At 45.5% G+C, this 19,573-nt stretch overlaps 1 protein-coding gene across 1 annotated transcript; it reads left to right on the top strand.

Annotated features, from left to right (window-relative positions):
- The first annotated feature begins 2,740 nt into the window (after positions 1–2,740).
- Positions 2,741–19,307, top strand: LOC113568409 (ectonucleotide pyrophosphatase/phosphodiesterase family member 7-like). The gene is made up of 8 exons (XM_035525075.1): positions 2,741–2,835; positions 7,437–7,514; positions 7,610–7,737; positions 11,708–11,853; positions 12,169–12,801; positions 16,358–16,592; positions 17,287–17,416; positions 19,295–19,307. The coding sequence occupies exons 1-8, from the start codon at positions 2,741–2,743 to the stop codon at positions 19,305–19,307; spliced, it is 1,458 nt and encodes a 485-aa protein (XP_035380968.1).
- The last annotated feature ends 266 nt before the right edge of the window (positions 19,308–19,573 follow it).

Genomic DNA, 19,573 nt, shown 5'->3' with positions numbered 1-19,573 from the left:
GACCAAAATAATGAGAAAGAGTCCTGCAGTACCTCAACACTCTACAGTCCTGCGGTACCTCAGCACTCTACAGTTCTGCGGTACCTCAACACTCTACAGTCCTGCAGTACCTCAGCACTCTACAGTCCTGCGGTACCTCAACACTCTACAGTCCTGCGGTACCTCAACACTCTACAGTCCTGCAGTACCTCAGCACTCTACAGTCCTGCAGTACCTCAGCACTCTACAGTCCTGTGGTACCTCAGCACTCTACAGTCCTGCAGTACCTCAGCACTCTACAGTCCTGCAGTACCTCAACACTCTACAGTCCTGCAGTACCTCAGCACTCTACAATCCTGCAGTACCTCAACAATCTACAATCCTGCAGCACCTCAGTACTCTACAGTCCTGCAGCACCTCAACACTCTACAGTCCTGCAGCACCTCAACACTCTACAGTCCTGCAGTACCTCAACACTCTACAGTCCTGCAGTACCTCAGCACTCTACAGTCCTGCAGCACCTCAGCACTCTACAGTCCTTTAGAACACAGCAGTATATTTTTAGTGTTGATTTAGTATGATTCACATTTAAGAATCTGTGGCCTATTTTAAACGTTTTCTCTCTCACTTGACCAACTTCCGTCTCCCTTTTCCATCAGTCCAAAATTACCTGAGCTATGACTGTATAAACAGTTTGTATATACAGAAAAGACACTCCATTTATACGTTATGTTTTTGTTTACTGTTTAGAAGTCTCAAATATGTCCTCAAAGTCCATATCAGTAGCGATGAATCACAGCATTGTTTCTCTTCCTCATTAGTGTGGAACATTAGCACACTCTCCAAAATGGATACCCTCATATCAGCTCCTCCCTCATGTCAGCTCCTCCCTCATATCAGCTCCTCCCTCATGTCAGCTCCTCCCTCATATCAGCTCCACCCTCATATCAGCTCCTCCCTCATGTCAGCTCCTCCCTCATATCAGCTCCTCCCTCATGTCAGCTCCTCCCTCATATCAGCTCCTCCCTCATGTCAGCTCCTCCCTCATATCAGCTCCACCCTCATATCAGGTCCTCCCTCATGTCAGCTCGTCCCTCATATCAGCTCCTCCCTCATGTCAGCTCCTCCCCCATGTCAGCTCCTCCCTCATGTCAGCTCCTCCCCCATGTCAGCTCCTCCCCATGTCAGCTCCTACCTCATGTCAGCTCCTCCCCCATGTCAGCTCCTCCCCCATGTCAGCTCCTACCTCATGTCAGCTCCTCCCCCATGCTACAAGCACACACCCCAGTGTGAGATTTAAGTACTATTTACACTAACTCACTGCTATATTTAATCACACATTCATTTGATTCATCTAATTATTTAAGTGTTTTACTCTTTCACAGTGCTACACAGCTCTGTGCCTGTATAACCACTAGCCTGTGCTACACAGCTCTGTGCCTGTATAACCACTGGCGTGTGTTACACAGCTCTGTGCCTGTATAACCACTAGCATGTGCTACATAGCTCTGTGCCTGTATAACCACTAGCGTGTGCTACACAGCTCTGTGCCTGTATAACCACTAGCTTGTGCTACACAGCTCTGTGCCTGTATAACCACTAGTGTGTGCTACACAGCTCTGTGCCTGTATAACCACTAGCCTGTGCTACACAGCTCTGTGCCTGTATAACCACTAGCCTGTGCTACACAGCTCTGTGCCTGTATAACCACTAGCCTGTGCTACACAGCTCTGTGCCTGTATAACCACTAGCCTGTGCTACACAGCTCTGTGCCTGTATAACCACTAGCCTGTGCTACACAGCTCTGTGCCTGTAAACCACTAGCGTGTGCTACACAGCTCTGTGCCTGTATAACCACTAGCGTGTGCTACACAGCTCTGTGCCTGTATAACCACTAGCGTGTGTTACACAGCTCTGTGCCTGTATAACCACTAGCGTGTGCTACACAGCTCTGTGCCTGTATAACCACTAGCGTGTGCTACACAGCTCTGTGCCTGTATAACCACTAGCCTGTGCTACACAGCTCTGTGCCTGTATTACCACTAGCGTGTGCTACACAGCTCTGTGCCTGTATAACCACTAGCATGTGCTACACAGCTCTGTGCCTGTATAACCACTAGCGTGTGCTACGCAGCCTGCATGTTCTCAGCCTGGGGCTCATGATCCACACTAGTTCTATTACCTGATTTTCGGCTGAACACTGAATCCCAGTCCCATCCAATATTATCCAACAGGCCTCTCCTCTCCAGGGCCTCCGGCTTCAGAACAAGTCCTCGGCTGTGTGGATGCAGGTAAGCGATCCTTATTTAGATGTGGCGGGTTAATGGAGGAGTGATAGGGAAGGTTTTGTTAGTGCAGGCAGGCAGGGCCCTGCAGTAGCAGGTACTTGTGACGTGTCCTGATGTCTTGAGGTACAGGCTGAGTTGGGGACGGACTGAGGAAGTAAGGACATCAGAGAGAGAGAGAGAGAGAGAGAGAGAGAGAGAGAGAGAGAGAGAGAGAGAGAGAGAGAGAGAGAGAGAGAGAGAGAGAGAGAGAGAGAGAGAGAGAGAGAGAGAGAGAGAGAGAGAGAGAGAGAGAGAGTTTTTAAAAAATCATACCCAGTCAAATTCTAACCAAATAAATACAACAATACCTCACTTTTGAGGCAGAATCTACAAAGGTAAAACATTTGAATACTGTGCAAAGCTAAATGAAGCTTCTGTGCCATCTGAGAGAGGGAGCAGTGGAGACAGAGCTGGGCTTCCTTCCAAAGTAGCCAATGAGGAGGACGAACTGTGAGAGAAACATCCACAAATCCACCCTGAGTCTTCAGAATGCAGCAATGAAGGAAAAGTGGCCCAGGGTTCAGAGAAGGTCAGAGGTTAAGAGGTCAAACAGTCTGTGTGGCATCCCGTTACTACCTACAGTAGACGACTCATCAGTGTCCCGTTACTACCTACAGTAGACGACTCATCAGTGTCCCGTTACTACCTACAGTAGACGACTCATCAGTGTCCCGTTACTACCTACAGTAGACGACTAATCAGTGTCCCGTTACTACCTACAGTAGACGACTAATCAGTGTCCCGTTACTACCTACAGTAGACGACTAATCAGTGTCCCGTTACTACCTAAAGTAGACGACTCATCAGTGTCCCGTTACTACCTAAAGTAGACGACTCATCAGTGTCCCGTTCCTACTTAAAGTAGACGACTCATCAGTGTCCCGTTCCTACTTAAAGTAGACGACTCATCAGTGTCCCGTTCCTACTTAAAGTAGATGACTCATCAGTGTCCCGTTACTACCTACAGTAGACGACTAATCAGTGTCCCGTTACTACCTAAAGTAGACGACTAATCAGTGTCCCGTTACTACCTAAAGTAGACGACTCATCAGTGTCCCGTTACTACCTAAAGTAGACGACTCATCAGTGTCCCGTTCCTACTTAAAGTAGATGACTCATCAGTGTCCCGTTACTACCTACAGTAGACGACTAATCAGTGTCCCGTTACTACCTAAAGTAGACGACTAATCAGTGTCCCGTTACTACCTAAAGTAGACGACTCATCAGTGTCCCGTTACTACCTAAAGTAGACGACTCATCAGTGTCCCGTTCCTACTTAAAGTAGATGACTCATCAGTGTCCCGTTCCTACTTAAAGTAGATGACTCATCAGTGTCCCGTTACTACCTACAGTAGACGACTAATCAGTGTCCCGTTACTACCTAAAGTAGACGACTCATCAGTGTCCCGTTACTACCTAAAGTAGACGACTCATCAGTGTCCCGTTACTACCTAAAGTTGTTGACTCATCAGTGCAGTTGTGTGTCTTACTTTCTCTTCATCCCTTCTTCATTTTTAGTTTTAATTGCCTTGGCACTTAATGTAACTCATAACATTTATGGCAATAAAGCACTGTTGAACTGAGAGAGAGAGAGAGAGAGAGAGAGAGAGAGAGAGAGAGAGAGAGAGAAGAACAGTGTGTGGCTCTGTTTCAGAGCAGACGACAGCTCAGTGTAAGGAGACATTGGCACCTGTCATAGGGTAGACTCTCTATGACTCACACCTATTCACACACACACACTCATTCCAGATCCACATCCACATTCTCTTGCAGCAGTGAATTATGGGGTTTTTACCCACGGAAGAGATTGTATGAGTCAGATCACCCTTGAAGTGCATTTTACTGAGTCATATGTCCACAGTATACATATCTCTGAAAATAATCCATATTGTTGTTGTTGATGATGATGATGTTGATGATGATGATGATGCAGTCATTAATAGCACAGGCACTGTAGGCGTCCATGTTTATTATTATGGAATGCGGGATTATTGTAAGAATAGCAATAGTAGGTTCGATACATTTTGCCAGCAGCCAGTAGATGGCGCTAAAACACAGGCAATGATTTAGCACACAACCTCTGAAGAGGAAAAGACGGGACGCTGTCCTCTTCTCTTAGTTATGAGTTAAACTCCACAACAGGAAAACAAAGGGTACAACTTTTTAAATATACACTTAGTAGTGATATTTTGCTACATTTTGTTAAAAGTTTCTCAAAAAATTTGACTGCTTGGGAAACATTATTTTTGATGGCATCAACATCATTGAAGAGACATAAAACACAAACTTTAGACTGTGTTCTTAACAACGAGTGTTTAGAGATCATTATAATACCAATAAAACCATCTTATCTGGCTCCTCCACAGTCCATCAGATCAGTGCAGCAAATAATAAGTCTTAAGATTACCTGTGTCTACACATTTAGCTGACACTTACAATTATGACTGAGTACAAATTCAGCAATTGAGGGTTAAGGGTCTTACTCAGGGGCCCAACAGTGGCAACTTGAACCAGCAACCTTCTGATTACAAGCCAAATACCTCAACCACTGAGCTCCGACTGCCCACCAGAGTTCTCTCTTTTGTCATTAAACATCTGAAACAAACCCACCAGTTAGCAGCATCTGTCTGCATTTCTCTTGTTTTTTCACTTGTCTGTGTTCCACCACAGGGCTCTGTGCAGGGACTCACTGTGTGCAGGGACTCTCTCTGTGCAGGGACTCACTCTGTGCAGGGACTCTCTCTGTGCAGGGACTCACTCTGTGCAGGGACTCACTGTGTGCAGGGACTCACTCTGTGCAGGGACTCTCTCTGTGCAGGGACTCACTCTGTGCAGGGACTCTCTCTGTGCAGGGACTCACTGTGTGCAGGGACTCACTCTGTGCAGGGACTCTCTCTGTGCAGGGACTCACTCTGTGCAGAGACCCTCTCTGTGCAGGGACTCACTCTGTGCAGGGACTCTCTCTGTGCAGAGACCCTCTCTGTGCAGGGACTCACTCTGTGCAGGGACTCTCTCTGTGCAGAGACCCTCTCTGTGCAGGGACTCACTCTGTGCAGAGACCCTCTCTGTGCAGGGACTCACTCTGTGCAGGGTCTCTCTCTGTGCAGGGACCCTCTCTGTGCAGGGACCCTCTCTGTGCAGGGACTCTCTCTGTGCAGAGACCCTCTCTGTGCAGGGACTCTCTCTGTGCAGGGACTCACTCTGTGCAGGGACTCACTCTGTGCAGAGACCCTCTCTGTGCAGGGACTCACTGTGTGCAGGGATTCACTCTGTGCAGGGACTCACTCTGTGCAGAGACCCTCTCTGTGCAGGGACTCACTCTGTGCAGGGACTCACTCTGTGCAGAGACCCTCTCTGTGCAGGGACTCACTCTGTGCAGGGACTCACTCTGTGCAGGGACTCACTCTGTGCAGAGACCCTCTCTGTGCAGGGACTCACTCTGTGCAGGGACTCACTCTGTGCAGAGACCCTCTCTGTGCAGGGACTCACTCTGTGCAGGGACTCACTCTGTGCACTCATCCATCTGCTGACAGAAACACTGGCAAGTAAGTAGGCGACTGTTAACTACACCAGGTGTGACTGTTAACTACACCAGGTGTGACTGTTAACTACACAGTGTGACTGTTAACTACACCAGGTGTGGCTGTTAACTACACAGTGTGACTGTTAACTACACCAGGTGTGACTGTTAACTACACCCAGGTACTTTAAGGTTTAGTGCAAACTTTATGAATGTACAAATGTAATTTTTTAACTCAAATATCTCCAATTTTAACTCATGCTACACACACACACACACACACACACACACACACACACACACACACAGCAGACCTTGACTTGAACGTGAATCTGAGTGTGATAAGGGCTGATGATCACTGCCGTTATCTCCACCATGATTAGAGCACAAGTTCCCTCTGGTTCTCAAGGACAAGAGGAAGCGGAAGAGAGAGAGAACGAGAACAAGTGTGTAAGAAAGAGAATGAGAGTGTGTGAGAAAGAAACTGAAATAAAACAGGTTATTAACTGAATACTGGTGGCACATATCTTTTTTAAATTTCTGAAACACATGGAGCAGTATTCTAGAACACAGGGAGCAGTGCTCTAGAACACAGGGAGCAGTGCTCTAGAACAGAGGGAGCAGTGCTCTAGAACACGGGGAGCAGTGCCCCAGAACATGGGGAGCAGTGCTCTAGAACACGGGGGAGCAGTGCTCTAGAACATGGGGAGCCGTGCTCCAGAACACAGGGAGCAGTGCTCTAGAACACAGGCAGCAGTGCTCTAGAAAAAGGGGGTGCGGTGCTCTAGAGCACAGGGAGCAGCTCTCTGGGGCATGGGGAGCAGTGCTCTAGAACACAGGGAGCAGTGCTCTAGAACACGGGGAGCAGTGCTCTAGAACATGGGGAGCAGTGCTCTAGAACATGGGGAGCAGTGCTCTAGAACACATGCTATAAGAACACAAAGCATAAGAACAAAACCATATAGCAGAACTTCTACTATATGGGGGGCACTGCAGTCATTTGTTTTCCTGCTGAACATATAGTTCAGCATTCTGGTGGGACCTTTACTTTCTGTAAGTAAATCTATCAAAGCAGAAACAAGCTTCTCCATCGTGTTGCTTTCTGGAGTTTCTTGTGAGAGGGTGTTGTTGTCTGACATGACTGCGCAGTGTTGTCTAACGTGAGAGGGTAGAGTTGCCCTCAAATTAAAATGTTACATGCTATATGAGTTAAATACTTTCGATTTTCTAACTTTATAACATGCCCTGCTGGGACAGCAGCTCTGTAATCGAGGAGATAACATCAGAGATAAGGAGGGTTAATCATAAAATAAAGTCCCTCTGTTCTCTAGGGTCTGAACACACAGACACCCTGTCCTCAGTCAGTCAGAGATTGAGAGTGAAGGAACAACTCAGAGAGAGAGAGAGAGAGAGAGAGAGAGAGAGGGATAGAGAAAATATTGTCAAAAGAGAAAGCAGGTCTTATTTAAGAGTCTAGTTAGCTAGCAGTGTTTCAGAGTTAGCCGAGGAGAGGCCGTGAGGACATACTGACATCACTGGAGCTGCGTGGTGGAGAGTTCTGATCCCATCATGCTGTGGGTGACGTGTGTGTGTGCGTGTGTGTGTGCCAGTTCTCTGGCTGCTCCGCTGACTCAGCGTGGCCACGCAGGCCGCACCAAGCTTCTGCTCGTCTCCTTTGATGGCTTCAGGTGGGACGCTCACAGCTCTCCTCCTCACGTGTGCCTCACGTATGCCTCACGTGTGCCTCACCTGCCTCCTCTTCCTCCTCACCAAACCCACCCAGATGGGACTATGACCGGGACGTAGACACGCCGAACCTGGATGCCATGGCCCGAGATGGGGTGAAAGCTCCGTATGTGACCCCGGCCTTCTTCACCATGACCAGCCCCACACACTTCACCCTGCTCACAGGTAAGAGTGCACCACACACACCCCTCCCCCGCTGCCTCGTCCTCTCCCAGCGTCAGTAATGCACACACTAACCCAGCTGATCCCTTACCTAATCCCTTACCTAATCCCTTACCCAATCCCATACCTAATCCCATACCTAATCCCTTACCCAATCCCTTACCTAATCACATACCTAATCCCTTACCTAATCCCTTACCTAATCCTTTACCCAATCCCTTACCTAATCACATACCTAATCCCTTACCTAATCCCATACCTAATCCCTTACCTAATCCTTTACCTAATCCCTTACCTAATCCCTTACCTAATCCTTTACCTAATCCTTTACCTAATCCCTTACCTAATCACATACCTAACCACATACCTAATCCCTTACCTAATATCATACCTAATGCCTTACCTAATCCCTTACCTAAGAACATACCTAATCCCATACCTAATCCCTTACCTAATCCCTTACCTAAGGACATACCTAATCCTTTACCCAATCCCATACCTAATCCCATACCTAATCCCTTACCCAATCCCTTACCTAATCACATACCTAATCCCTTACCTAATCCCTTACCTAATCCTTTACCCAATCCCTTACCTAATCACATACCTAATCCCTTACCTAATCCCATACCTAATCCCTTACCTAATCCTTTACCTAATCCCTTACCTAATCCCTTACCTAATCCTTTACCTAATCCTTTACCTAATCCCTTACCTAATCACATACCTAACCACATACCTAATCCCTTACCTAATATCATACCTAATGCCTTACCTAATCCCTTACCTAAGAACATACCTAATCCCATACCTAATCCCTTACCTAATCCCTTACCTAAGGACATACCTAATCCCATAACTAATCTTTACCTAATCCCTTACCCAATCCCATACCTAAGAACATACCTAATCCCTTACCTAATCCCTTACTGACCTTCAGCTCTGCCCTCTCCAGAGCATAGGTCCACCATGTTCATTTATCTGTCTCTTGATCTGGGCCAGTCTCTCTAATCTGTCCCATCCTGCCTGGGATCCATGTGCTTCACATCTGCGTCTGTGTCTTTTAACCCCAAACCAGTAATCGTGTTTATTGTATCATGCACCCTGTAGCTGGAAAGCTCCCATGGTCTGGAGGCACGTGCCTTTGTAAATTCCATCATTACTCTGTTTGGTACTAATCATCTCTCCGAACTTCTTTCTGATGACTTCCATGTTCTTGGTTTCATGCAGAACTCCACTGTTGTCACTGGGGTGATCTAGTAGTGAGAGAAAACACCTGCACTCTGACTTTACACCTGCTCCTCATTCTGGGCCAGATTGTATCATTCTGCCTCTCACTCCCCACTCACTCCACTCTCACTCCCCACTCACTCCACTCTCACTCCCCACTCACTCCACTCTCACTCCCCACTCACTCCACTCTCAGTCCACTCTCACTCCTCACTCACTCCCCATTCACTCCACTCTCACTCCCCACTCACTCCACTCTCACTCCTCACTCACTCCCCACTCGCTCCCCACTCACACCCCTCTCCTAACATACTTTGCTCCAGGCCTTTCTTAGTATTTCTCCACAGACTCTCATTCCTGATCTTCTCCAACCTTATGATTCACCAGTGCCTGATAAAAAAAAAAGGGTAGATTGACTTTATTAATCATATACCATATCATAGAAGCATCTAAATAATTATGGAATTCCTGTCATTCCTGTTATTCCTGTCATTCCTGTTATTCCTGTTATTCTTGAGATTGCTTTGGTTATTCAGCATGTCTCAGAATCAAAGAATATTCAAATATTAGAAATTAATATTCTTAATCTTGTTTACCTTGATACACAAATGAAAGTTCCATATTTTTCCGTAACATGTTATAAAGGTTATCATGTTATAGCGTGTTATCACATGAGTCACTGCTCTAAAGCTCTTCTGCAGTGCTGCACACACACGTTCTTAGCGTCGGTACACAGTGGGGATAAACAGGGCACACAGCACCCCGGCAAAGCAGCTGGTCTCTAATGACTGCACGCAAAAGCCCACATTAATGCTCACTTATCAGAACTTATCTCACTTCAGCTGATCTGCTCGTATTATTCATCCAAACCTCCATCTGTGTGAACTCCTCCACCCTGGGCCTGCATCTTGACCTTCTCCACCCTAACCCTGCACCTTGACCTTCCATTCATCTACATTTAGATTACACAGTTAATCAATTATCCAGTGCACTATATAAAAAAGCACACTGTATAAGGAACACACACTGTGTAAGAAACACACACTGTATAAGGAACACACACTGTGTAAGGAACACACACTGTATAAGAAACACACATTGTGTAAGAAAGACTTACTGTGTAAGAAACACACTGTGTAAGAAACACACACTGTATAATAAACACACACTATATAAGAAACACACACTGTACAAGGAACACACACTGTATAAGGAACACACATTGTATAAGAAAGACTTACTGTGTAAGAAACACACTGTGTAAGAAACACACACTGTATAATAAACACACACTATATAAGAAACACACACTGTACAAGGAACACACACTGTATAAGGAACACACATTGTATAAGGAACACACACTGTATAAGAAACACACACTGTATAAGAAACACACTGTGTAAGAAACACACACTGTATAACAAACACACACTATATAAGGAACACACACTGTATAAGGAACACACACTCTATAAGGAACACACATTGTGTAAGAAAAAAAACTTTTTGATCTTAATTGCTCAAATGAAATAAAACCTTGCACATCTTTCTGCAATGACACCATCCCACGAGTGGGCGTGTTTGCTGGATGTGGGCGTGTTTGCTGGATGTGGGCGTGTTTGCTGGATGTGGGCATGTTTGCTCTGCAGGGTTTAGCTGGTGGCTTTGCATTAGTCAGCAGCATACAGTATGTCCAGCACTCACCTCTGTACCACATACAGTAAGTCCAGCACTCACCTCTGTACCACATACAGTAAGTCTATCACTCACCTCTGTACCACATACAGTAAGTCCAGCACTCACCTCTGTACCACATACAGTAAGTCCAGCACTCACCTCTGTACCACATACAGTATGTCCAGCACTCACCTCTGTACCACATACAGTATGTCCAGCACTCACCTCTGTACCACATACAGTAAGTCCAGCACTCACCTCTGTACCACATACAGTATGTCCAGCACTCACCTCTGTACCACATACAGTAAGTCCAGCACTCACCTCTGTACCACATACAGTATGTCCAGCACTCACCTCTGTACCACATACAGTATGTCCAGCACTCACCTCTGTACCACATACAGTATGTCCAGCACTCACCTCTGTACCACATACAGTAAGTCCAGCACTCACCTCTGTACCACATACAGTAAGTCCAGCACTCACCTCTGTACCACATACAGTATGTCCAGCACTCACCTCTGTACCACATACAGTAAGTCCAGCACTCACCTCTGTACCACATACAGTATGTCCAGCACTCACCTCTGTACCACATACAGTATGTCCAGCACTCACCTCTGTACCACATACAGTATGTCCAGCACTCACCTCTGTACCACATACAGTATGTCCAGCACTCACCTCTGTACCACATACAGTATGTCCAGCACTCACCTCTGTACCACATACAGTATGTCCAGCACTCACCTCTGTACCACATACAGTAAGTCCAGCACTCACCTCTGTACCACATACAGTATGTCCAGCACTCACCTCTGTACCACATACAGTATGTCCAGCACTCACCTCTGTACCACATACAGTAAGTCCAGCACTCACCTCTGTACCACATACAGTAAGTCCAGCACTCACCTCTGTACCACATACAGTATGTCCAGCACTCACCTCTGTACCACATACAGTAAGTCCAGCACTCACCTCTGTACCACATACAGTATGTCCAGCACTCACCTCTGTACCACATACAGTATGTCCAGCACTCACCTCTGTACCACAGGCAAATACATCGAGAACCATGGCGTGATCCACAACATGTGGTTCAACACCAGCACGTCTGAGAAGAAGCCATACTATCAGACCCAGTTTGTCAATGAGTGGTGGGACAACGGAAGTCTGCCCATCTGGATCACAGCCCAGAGACAGGTAGACACCCTGGGCCACTCCTTACACCATCGGCTGGGCCGGGACTTCGCTGGGTTCGTCTTGCTCAAACATTACAGCCTACACTTAACGCACGAATGGTAGTGTGATTGTTACATGGCCAAATGATGGATGAAGCGTCATGCTAACCACTCCAGGGTGTGTAAGTCTTCTGGTCAGTACTGCTGAGTATAAACAAGACACGTTAACAGAAAATGTAAACATCATTCATGTCACAGCACTTGTTTTTACAAGTGCTAACGTAGCGCTATGCTAACTCGCGGAATGGTGGTTTTCGTTGTGCCATGTGGTGTGCAGGGTCTTCGCACTGGCTCCCTCCACTTCCCAGGCACTGCCTCCACCTACCAGGGTGAAGCCCCCATGATCCAGGAGGTGGAGCCTCGCTTCTACAACTACAGCAACGAGACGGCCTGGCGGGAAAACGTGGATAAGGTGATGGGCGCCTGGTTCCGGGACGCGGACCTGGACTTTGTGACGATGTATTTTGGTGAGCCGGACAGCACAGGGCACAAGCACGGGCCGGACTCGCCACAGCGGCGCCGGATGGTGGAGCAGGTGGACCGCACAGTCGGCTACCTGCGCAGCTCGGCTGTGCACCACAATATCTCGGACCACCTCAACATCATCATCACCGCCGACCACGGGATGACCACGGTGTTCCGGGGCAGCTTGGTGGAGGAGATCGTCCTGTCCAAGATTCCCGGATTTGCCTTCAAGGACCTGGCCTTCCACCTGGTGGACTACGGCCCATCCGGCCTGCTCCTGCCAAAGGAGGGCAGGTTGGAGAAGGTATATAATGCCCTAAAGGGAGCTCACCCACACCTCCACGTCTACAGGAAAGAGGAGATGCCCGCAAGGTTGCACTTTGCCAACAACAACCGAATATTACCCATCATCCTCTGGGCCGACGAAGGTTATGTCATTAATGGGGTGAGTCCAATTTCCAAGGAATTTTACAGGCCTTAGATTACACTTTAATCCGTTATGTGTTCTTAAAGTCCATTGTTAAAGCAGCACTAAGCATGTGCTACTAACAATGATACCATGACAACAATTCTACAAGATTGAGAATTCTAGAACCAGACAACCTCAAAAAAGAGTTTTGGACTCAGAATAGCTTAAGAGAGTTAGTCATAGGTGTCATGACACCAACCAATTTTTGATGGACCCAAAGCAAAGTAGAAACTACACCCTGGATTTTACCCACACACCTTTGCTAACCAGCACATCGATTGCTGTATGACAGTCAATCAGATGCATGGCATCATCCTGTTGCCATGACACTGAGAACAGGCTGAATACTGACCCAGAGAGGCTGGACTATAATGCAAAGTGTGTGGTTATGGCTGGCGTTACGGCTGACGTTACGGTGATTCAGCACACCTCATATCTACATCAGAATCCTTATGCAATAATACAGGTCCCTGTATTATTAGAGGGGATGGTCCAAAATAAATGCATCCTGTAACTGTCCGCATGCATGCACACATTGATTTTAGCTGCTAATAAATGTATCATCTTTGTCAGTCAGCTGACTGACCAGCAGCTCATGGCTATAAATCTTGTATGAAACTGAAGGTGAGATGCTTTGATTCCTTTTGGTGACTTTGAGACTTTCTGCTAATCTACCTACACTTCCACAGTCAGTTTTGCATTCAGTGTTCACCATTACATATGTTTATATTACACATGTTTACATTAGGTATGTTTACATTATATATGTTTACATTACATGTTTACATTGTGTGTGTTTACATTGTGTATGTTTACATTACACATGTTTACATTATGTGTGTTTACATATGTTACATTATGCATGTTTACATATGTTTACATTATGCATGTTTACATTACGTATGTTTACATTACATCTGATGACTCAACACACACTAAATTAGCGTTTTCTTAGCAGTTTGTATTTCACACATATACAGCTCCAGAAAAAAATAAGAGACCACTCAATTTTTTCTTAAATCGGCATCTCCACATGTACAGCAGCCATTCCATTCAAGTGTTTGTGGAATTCCTCCATAGACACACCTCATTCTAATGAGATGCTGAATAGGTGATCAGCTTAACAGAATCCTGTTCTAACGAGCAACAGTATAAAAACCGCTGCTGCTGTCATCACTGTTCTCTGGTTGTAGAACCAGCTGGATGGGAAAAGCAAAGGTTGCTTCTATCTTGAAAATTTCAAAAACTACAGTTCATAAGAACAAGGTCAAGCAGCAAACACACAGGACAACAGCAGCTACAGACTGGCAGAGGTCAAAAACGACTACTGACTGTGATGATCACCACCTCATTCGAACGTCACTTAACAACCGTAAGATGACGTCAAGTGACCTACAAAAAGAATGGCATGCAGCAGCTGGGGTAAACTGCACAGCGAGGACGTTTGAAACAGGCTTCTGGAAGCAGGGCTGAAGTCGTGCAAAGCTAGAAAAAAGTCCTTCATCAATGAGAAGCAAAGAAGAGTCAGACTGAAATTTGTGAAAGACCATAAGGACTGGACCATGGAGGACTGGAGCAAGGTCATCTTCTCTGATGAGTGCAATTTTCAGCTTTGTCCAACACCTGCTCATGTAATGGCTAGACGGAGACCTGGAGAGGCCTACAAGCCAGAGTGTCTCACACCCACTGTGAAATCTGGTGCAGGATCGGTGATGATCTGGGGGTGTTTCAGCAAGGCAGATTTGTCTTCGTGAAGGGCACATGAATCAAGTCACTTACAAAACTGTGCTGGAAAACTTGCTTCCTTCTACTCTGATAATGTTCCCCAACTCTAATGATTGTTTTTTTCACCAGGACAATGCTCCATGTCACACAGCCAGATCAATCAAAGTGTGGATGAAGGACCACCAGATCAAGACCCTGTCATGGCCAGCCCAACCTCCAGACTGGAACCCCACTGAAAACCTTTGGAATGTGATCAAAACCGGAACCCCACTGAAAACCTTTGGAATGTGATCAAAACCTGAACCCCACTGAAAACCTTTGGAATGTGATCAAAACCTGAACCCCACTGAAAACCTTTGGAATGTGATCAAAACCTGAACCCCACTGAAAACCTTTGGAATGTGATCAAAACCTGAACCCCACTGAAAACCTTTGGAATGTGATCAAAACCTGAACCCCACTGAAAACCTTTGGAATGTGATCAAAACCGGAACCCCACTGAAAACCTTTGGAATGTGATCAAAACCGGAACCCCACTGAAAACCTTTGGAATGTGATCAAAACCTGAACCCCACTGAAAACCTTTGGAATGTGATCAAAACCGGAACCCCACTGAAAACCTTTGGAATGTGATCAAAACCTGAACCCCACTGAAAACCTTTGGAATGTGATCAAAACCTGAACCCCACTGAAAACCTTTGGAATGTGATCAAAACCGGAACCCCATTGAAAACCTTTGGAATGTGATCAAAACCTGAACCCCACTGAAAACCTTTGGAATGTGAGTGAGGAAGATAGATGGTCACAAGCCATCAAACAAAGCTGAGATCCTGGAATTTCTAACTTTTTTGGCATAAATAACCTTTTTTGGCATAAAGTTACCCAACAGCAATGTGAAAGACTGGTGGAAAGCAGGCCAAGATGCACAAGCCAGGAGCTGTGATTAAAGCCGTGATTAAAAAGCAGGGTTATTCCACCAAATACTGATTTCTTGACTCATCCTGAGTTGAAATATTAGTACTGTGTTGTTTCTAAATGAATATGAGCTTGTTTTCTTTGCATAATTTGTGGTCTGAAATTTCTGAAATTGTTTTATTTTGACCATTAGTCATTTTCATAAAAAAAACATGCTCTAAAATATAATATATTTATCTGGAATTTGGAAGAAATGTTGCCAATAGTTTATAGAATAAAACGAAACTGCTCAGCCTGGTCAAACACATACCCATCAATCGTAAAACTAGAAAAACTGATGATTTTTAGTGGTCTCTTATTTTTTTCCAGAGCTGTACATCACCTTTCCGAATTTGTAACTACTGTTCTTAATATAAACATCACATAGGCAAAACTGTAAATTGCATTATGAGTATAGTGGGAATCTAACAATCCTAACAGGAATTACTAGCTGCATAAGGCAGTGTTTAATTACAACTTCACGAGTATCCACAGAAAGTTTCACATGTAAGACCATCCAGAACCGTCTCCTTCATTTATCCAACTACGCCCCCTGCTGTCCAGTAGAAACAGAACGCAGGTCTCTCAGACAGGGTCTGTCCTCAGAAGTGGCTGGGCGCTGTGGACTGGGTGAGACCACAAACAGCAACTACACTAATGAGGACAGAGAAATGAAGATAGAACCTCCAAAAACAAGTGCCAAACACATCATATCAGATTTAAAGGTTTTAACAATTTCCACAGGAGTGTCTTGATGACAGACATGAAGGCGTCTCTGTGAACACGCTCTGGTTCGACGTTTGCCGTCTCCATAAACACACCTCTCTTCCCTGTGCACTTGGTCTGCTGGCAGTATTTCCCGGTGCAAGCCAACAAAGGTGAGCACGGCTTCGACAACAACAACCTGGACATGAAGCCATTCTTCCGGGCGGTGGGACCAGCCTTCCGGAGGAACGTGGTGGTGGAACCCTTCGAGACGGTGAACATCTACCCTCTGATGTGTCACCTGCTGGGCATCACCTCTGAGCGCAGCGACGGGCACCTGGACGCCACATGGGCTATGCTACGCTCCTCCGAGCCACCAGGGGGTGAGCTGCTATAAATATTTATCCATGCATACACGCATACATACCTATACATTTTACATATACATATATGTACTTCAGAAGCAAGTGTCCTTGCCTGCACTGCTGATGAAGGACCTACATGCTAAACATGCTGTTCTCTGGAAACCTTGTATAACACATTGCCATGTTTCCTCCCTCTGTGTCTTTATCGTGGGCAGTCCTGTGCTTTGGTACATCACACTCAGTTCATTAAATGCTTGGAGAGTTGTGATTTCTACCATGTTATGAAGTAAAGCAGCATAATGTCTCATAATACCTCATAATGTCTCGTGATGAGACTGAAAACCTGCTTCAAGTCATTGATTGGTTCCAGAGAAATCACACTGACTTTCAAACAACCTGAGATCTCATGTTATCTCACAAACAACCAGAGATTTCACACTGACTCACTTTCAAACAACCAAAGATCTCACACTGACTCACTTTCAAACAAGAGATCTCATGCTGTCTCACTTTCTAATAACCAGAGGTTTCATATAGTCTGAGAAATGCCCTGAGCCACTGGAATTTTGCACTTCTTCTTAATCAGGACAGAGTAATGAGACAGGAATATAATCTGCCATTCTCTCTCTCTCTCTCTCTCTCTCTCTCTCTCTCTCTCTCTCTCTCTCTCTATCTATCTATCTGTCTGTCTGTCTATCTCTGTGCCTTGCAGACGAAGTTTCTTCCAGCAGTGTCCTGTCGAGGGTGTTCATCGGTCTGAGTGCAGTCACTGGCTTCCTGTGCCTCGTGTTTGTCATCGTAGTTACCAAAGGCACCATTAAACGCAGACAGAAAGAGCAGAGGTATGAAAAAAGATTCACACCCCTCTCTACAGTCAAAGATGGTACAGCCCTCTCTACAGTCAGAGATGGTACACCCCTCTCTACAGTCAGAGATCCACACCTCTCTCTACAGTCAGAGATCCACACCCCTCTCTACACTCAGAGATGGTACGGCCCTCTCTACAGTCAGAGATCCACACCTCTCTCTACAGTCAGAGATAGTACACCCCTCTCTACAGTCAGAGATGGTACACCCCTCTCTACAGTCAGAGATGGTACACCCCTCTCTACAGTCAGAGATCCACACCTCTCTCTACAGTCAGAGATGGTACACCCCTCTCTACAGTCAGAGATGGTACACCCCTCTCTACAGTCAGAGATGGTACACCCCTCTCTACAGTCAGAGATAGTACACCCCTCTCTACAGTCAGAGATGGTACACCCCTCTCTACAGTCAGAGATAGTACACCCCTCTCTACAGTCAGAGATAGTACACCCCTCTCTACAGTCAGAGATGGTACATCCCTCTCTACAGTCAGAGATAGTACACCCCACTCTACAGTCAGAGATGGTACAGCCCTCTCTACAGTCAGAGGTCCACACCCCTCTCTACAGTCAGAGATGGTACACCCCTCTCTACAGTCAGAGATGGTACACCCCTCTCTACAGTCAGAGATCCACACCTCTCTCTACAGTCAGAGATGGTACACCCCTCTCTACAGTCAGAGATGGTACACCCCTCTCTACAGTCAGAGATAGTACACCCCTCTCTACAGTCAGAGATGGCACAGCCCTCTCTACAGTCAGAGATGGTACACCCCTCTCTACAGTCAGAGATGGTACAGCCCTCTCTACAGTCAGAGATGGTACAGCCCTCTCTACAGTCAGAGATGGTACAGCCCTCTCTACAGTCAGAGATCCACACCCCTCTCTACAGTCAGAGATAGTACACCCCACTCTACAGTCAGAGATGGTACACCCCACTCTACAGTCAGAGATGGTACAGCCCTCTCTACAGTCAGAGAAAGTACACCCCACGCTACAGTCAGAGATCCACAGCCCTCTCTACATTCAGAGATGGTACAGCCCTCTCTACAGTCAGAGATGGTACAGCCCTCTCTACAGTCAGAGATGGTACACCCCTCTCTACAGTCAGAGAAAGTACACCCCTCTCTACAGTCAGAGAAAGTACACCCCACGCTACAGTCAGAGATCCATAGCCCTCTCTACATTCAGAGATGGTACAGCCTAACATCTCTATATGCCTCTTATTATATCTCGTTAATGAAGGCCATTCAAATTTTGTAATCTGAGTATATTAGCTTCATTTTTTATGATCTGATTTTAAATTCAATATAATTATAGTAAATAGGCAGGTAGTAAATGAATCAGCTACATTAAATTCATCAGGAAACATTTATTTTGTCCTTAATCTTTTTTTTTTTTTCTTTTTTTTTTACTTGCAGAACCGATGATTGGAAGACGTCTGATGAATGTCACAAAAAACAAACATCCTTTTAGATTGTTAGGGGCACACACACACACACACACACGTGTCAGTATTGGACATATAGTGTATGTATATTACAAGTGTGTTTGGTATGTAAAATGTGTTGTCTTAACAGCTATGAGAAAATTAGAATGTATAAAATTTATGTATGAATGTACAAAATATTTTTTGGAAAATCAAATATGACTCCACTATGTAGAGTTTGTTTTAAGTTATATTCGTACTGGTGTACTTTATAACTGTAATACTTCCACGATGTTAAATTAAACCAGTTTACTGTACGAATCCTTCTGCTTTTATTTAAGACTCTGAGATCTTTCTGATTTGTGGACACTTCTGTACAAATCTTTTGGATCTGTGACTCTAGTTCTGTGTCGGTTTCCATTCAGTTCTCGAGACTAAGAAAGAGCTTGTTTTTTTTATCAGAGCACAGAAAAGGAAAGGAGCTGACAAAACACTGCTATCTGGGGTGATGAGTGGTAGATATGTTCTTTCATAAACAACGGGAACTAGATAATTAATAATAATAATAATAATAATAATAATAATAATAATAATAATAATAATAATAATAAAGTTATATAGCGCGACACGAGGTCGCTTTACAATGATAGTGGGGGGGGAAATGGCACCAAACAGGGTCCAAGGCAGAAGAACCGCTGTGATAA

This window comes from Electrophorus electricus, chromosome 4 (assembly GCF_013358815.1).
Source record: "Electrophorus electricus isolate fEleEle1 chromosome 4, fEleEle1.pri, whole genome shotgun sequence".
Lineage (NCBI taxonomy): Eukaryota > Metazoa > Chordata > Actinopteri > Gymnotiformes > Gymnotidae > Electrophorus > Electrophorus electricus.
Note: the sequence above shows the minus strand (reverse complement) of the source record. Positions and strands in the feature narration are given on the sequence as shown.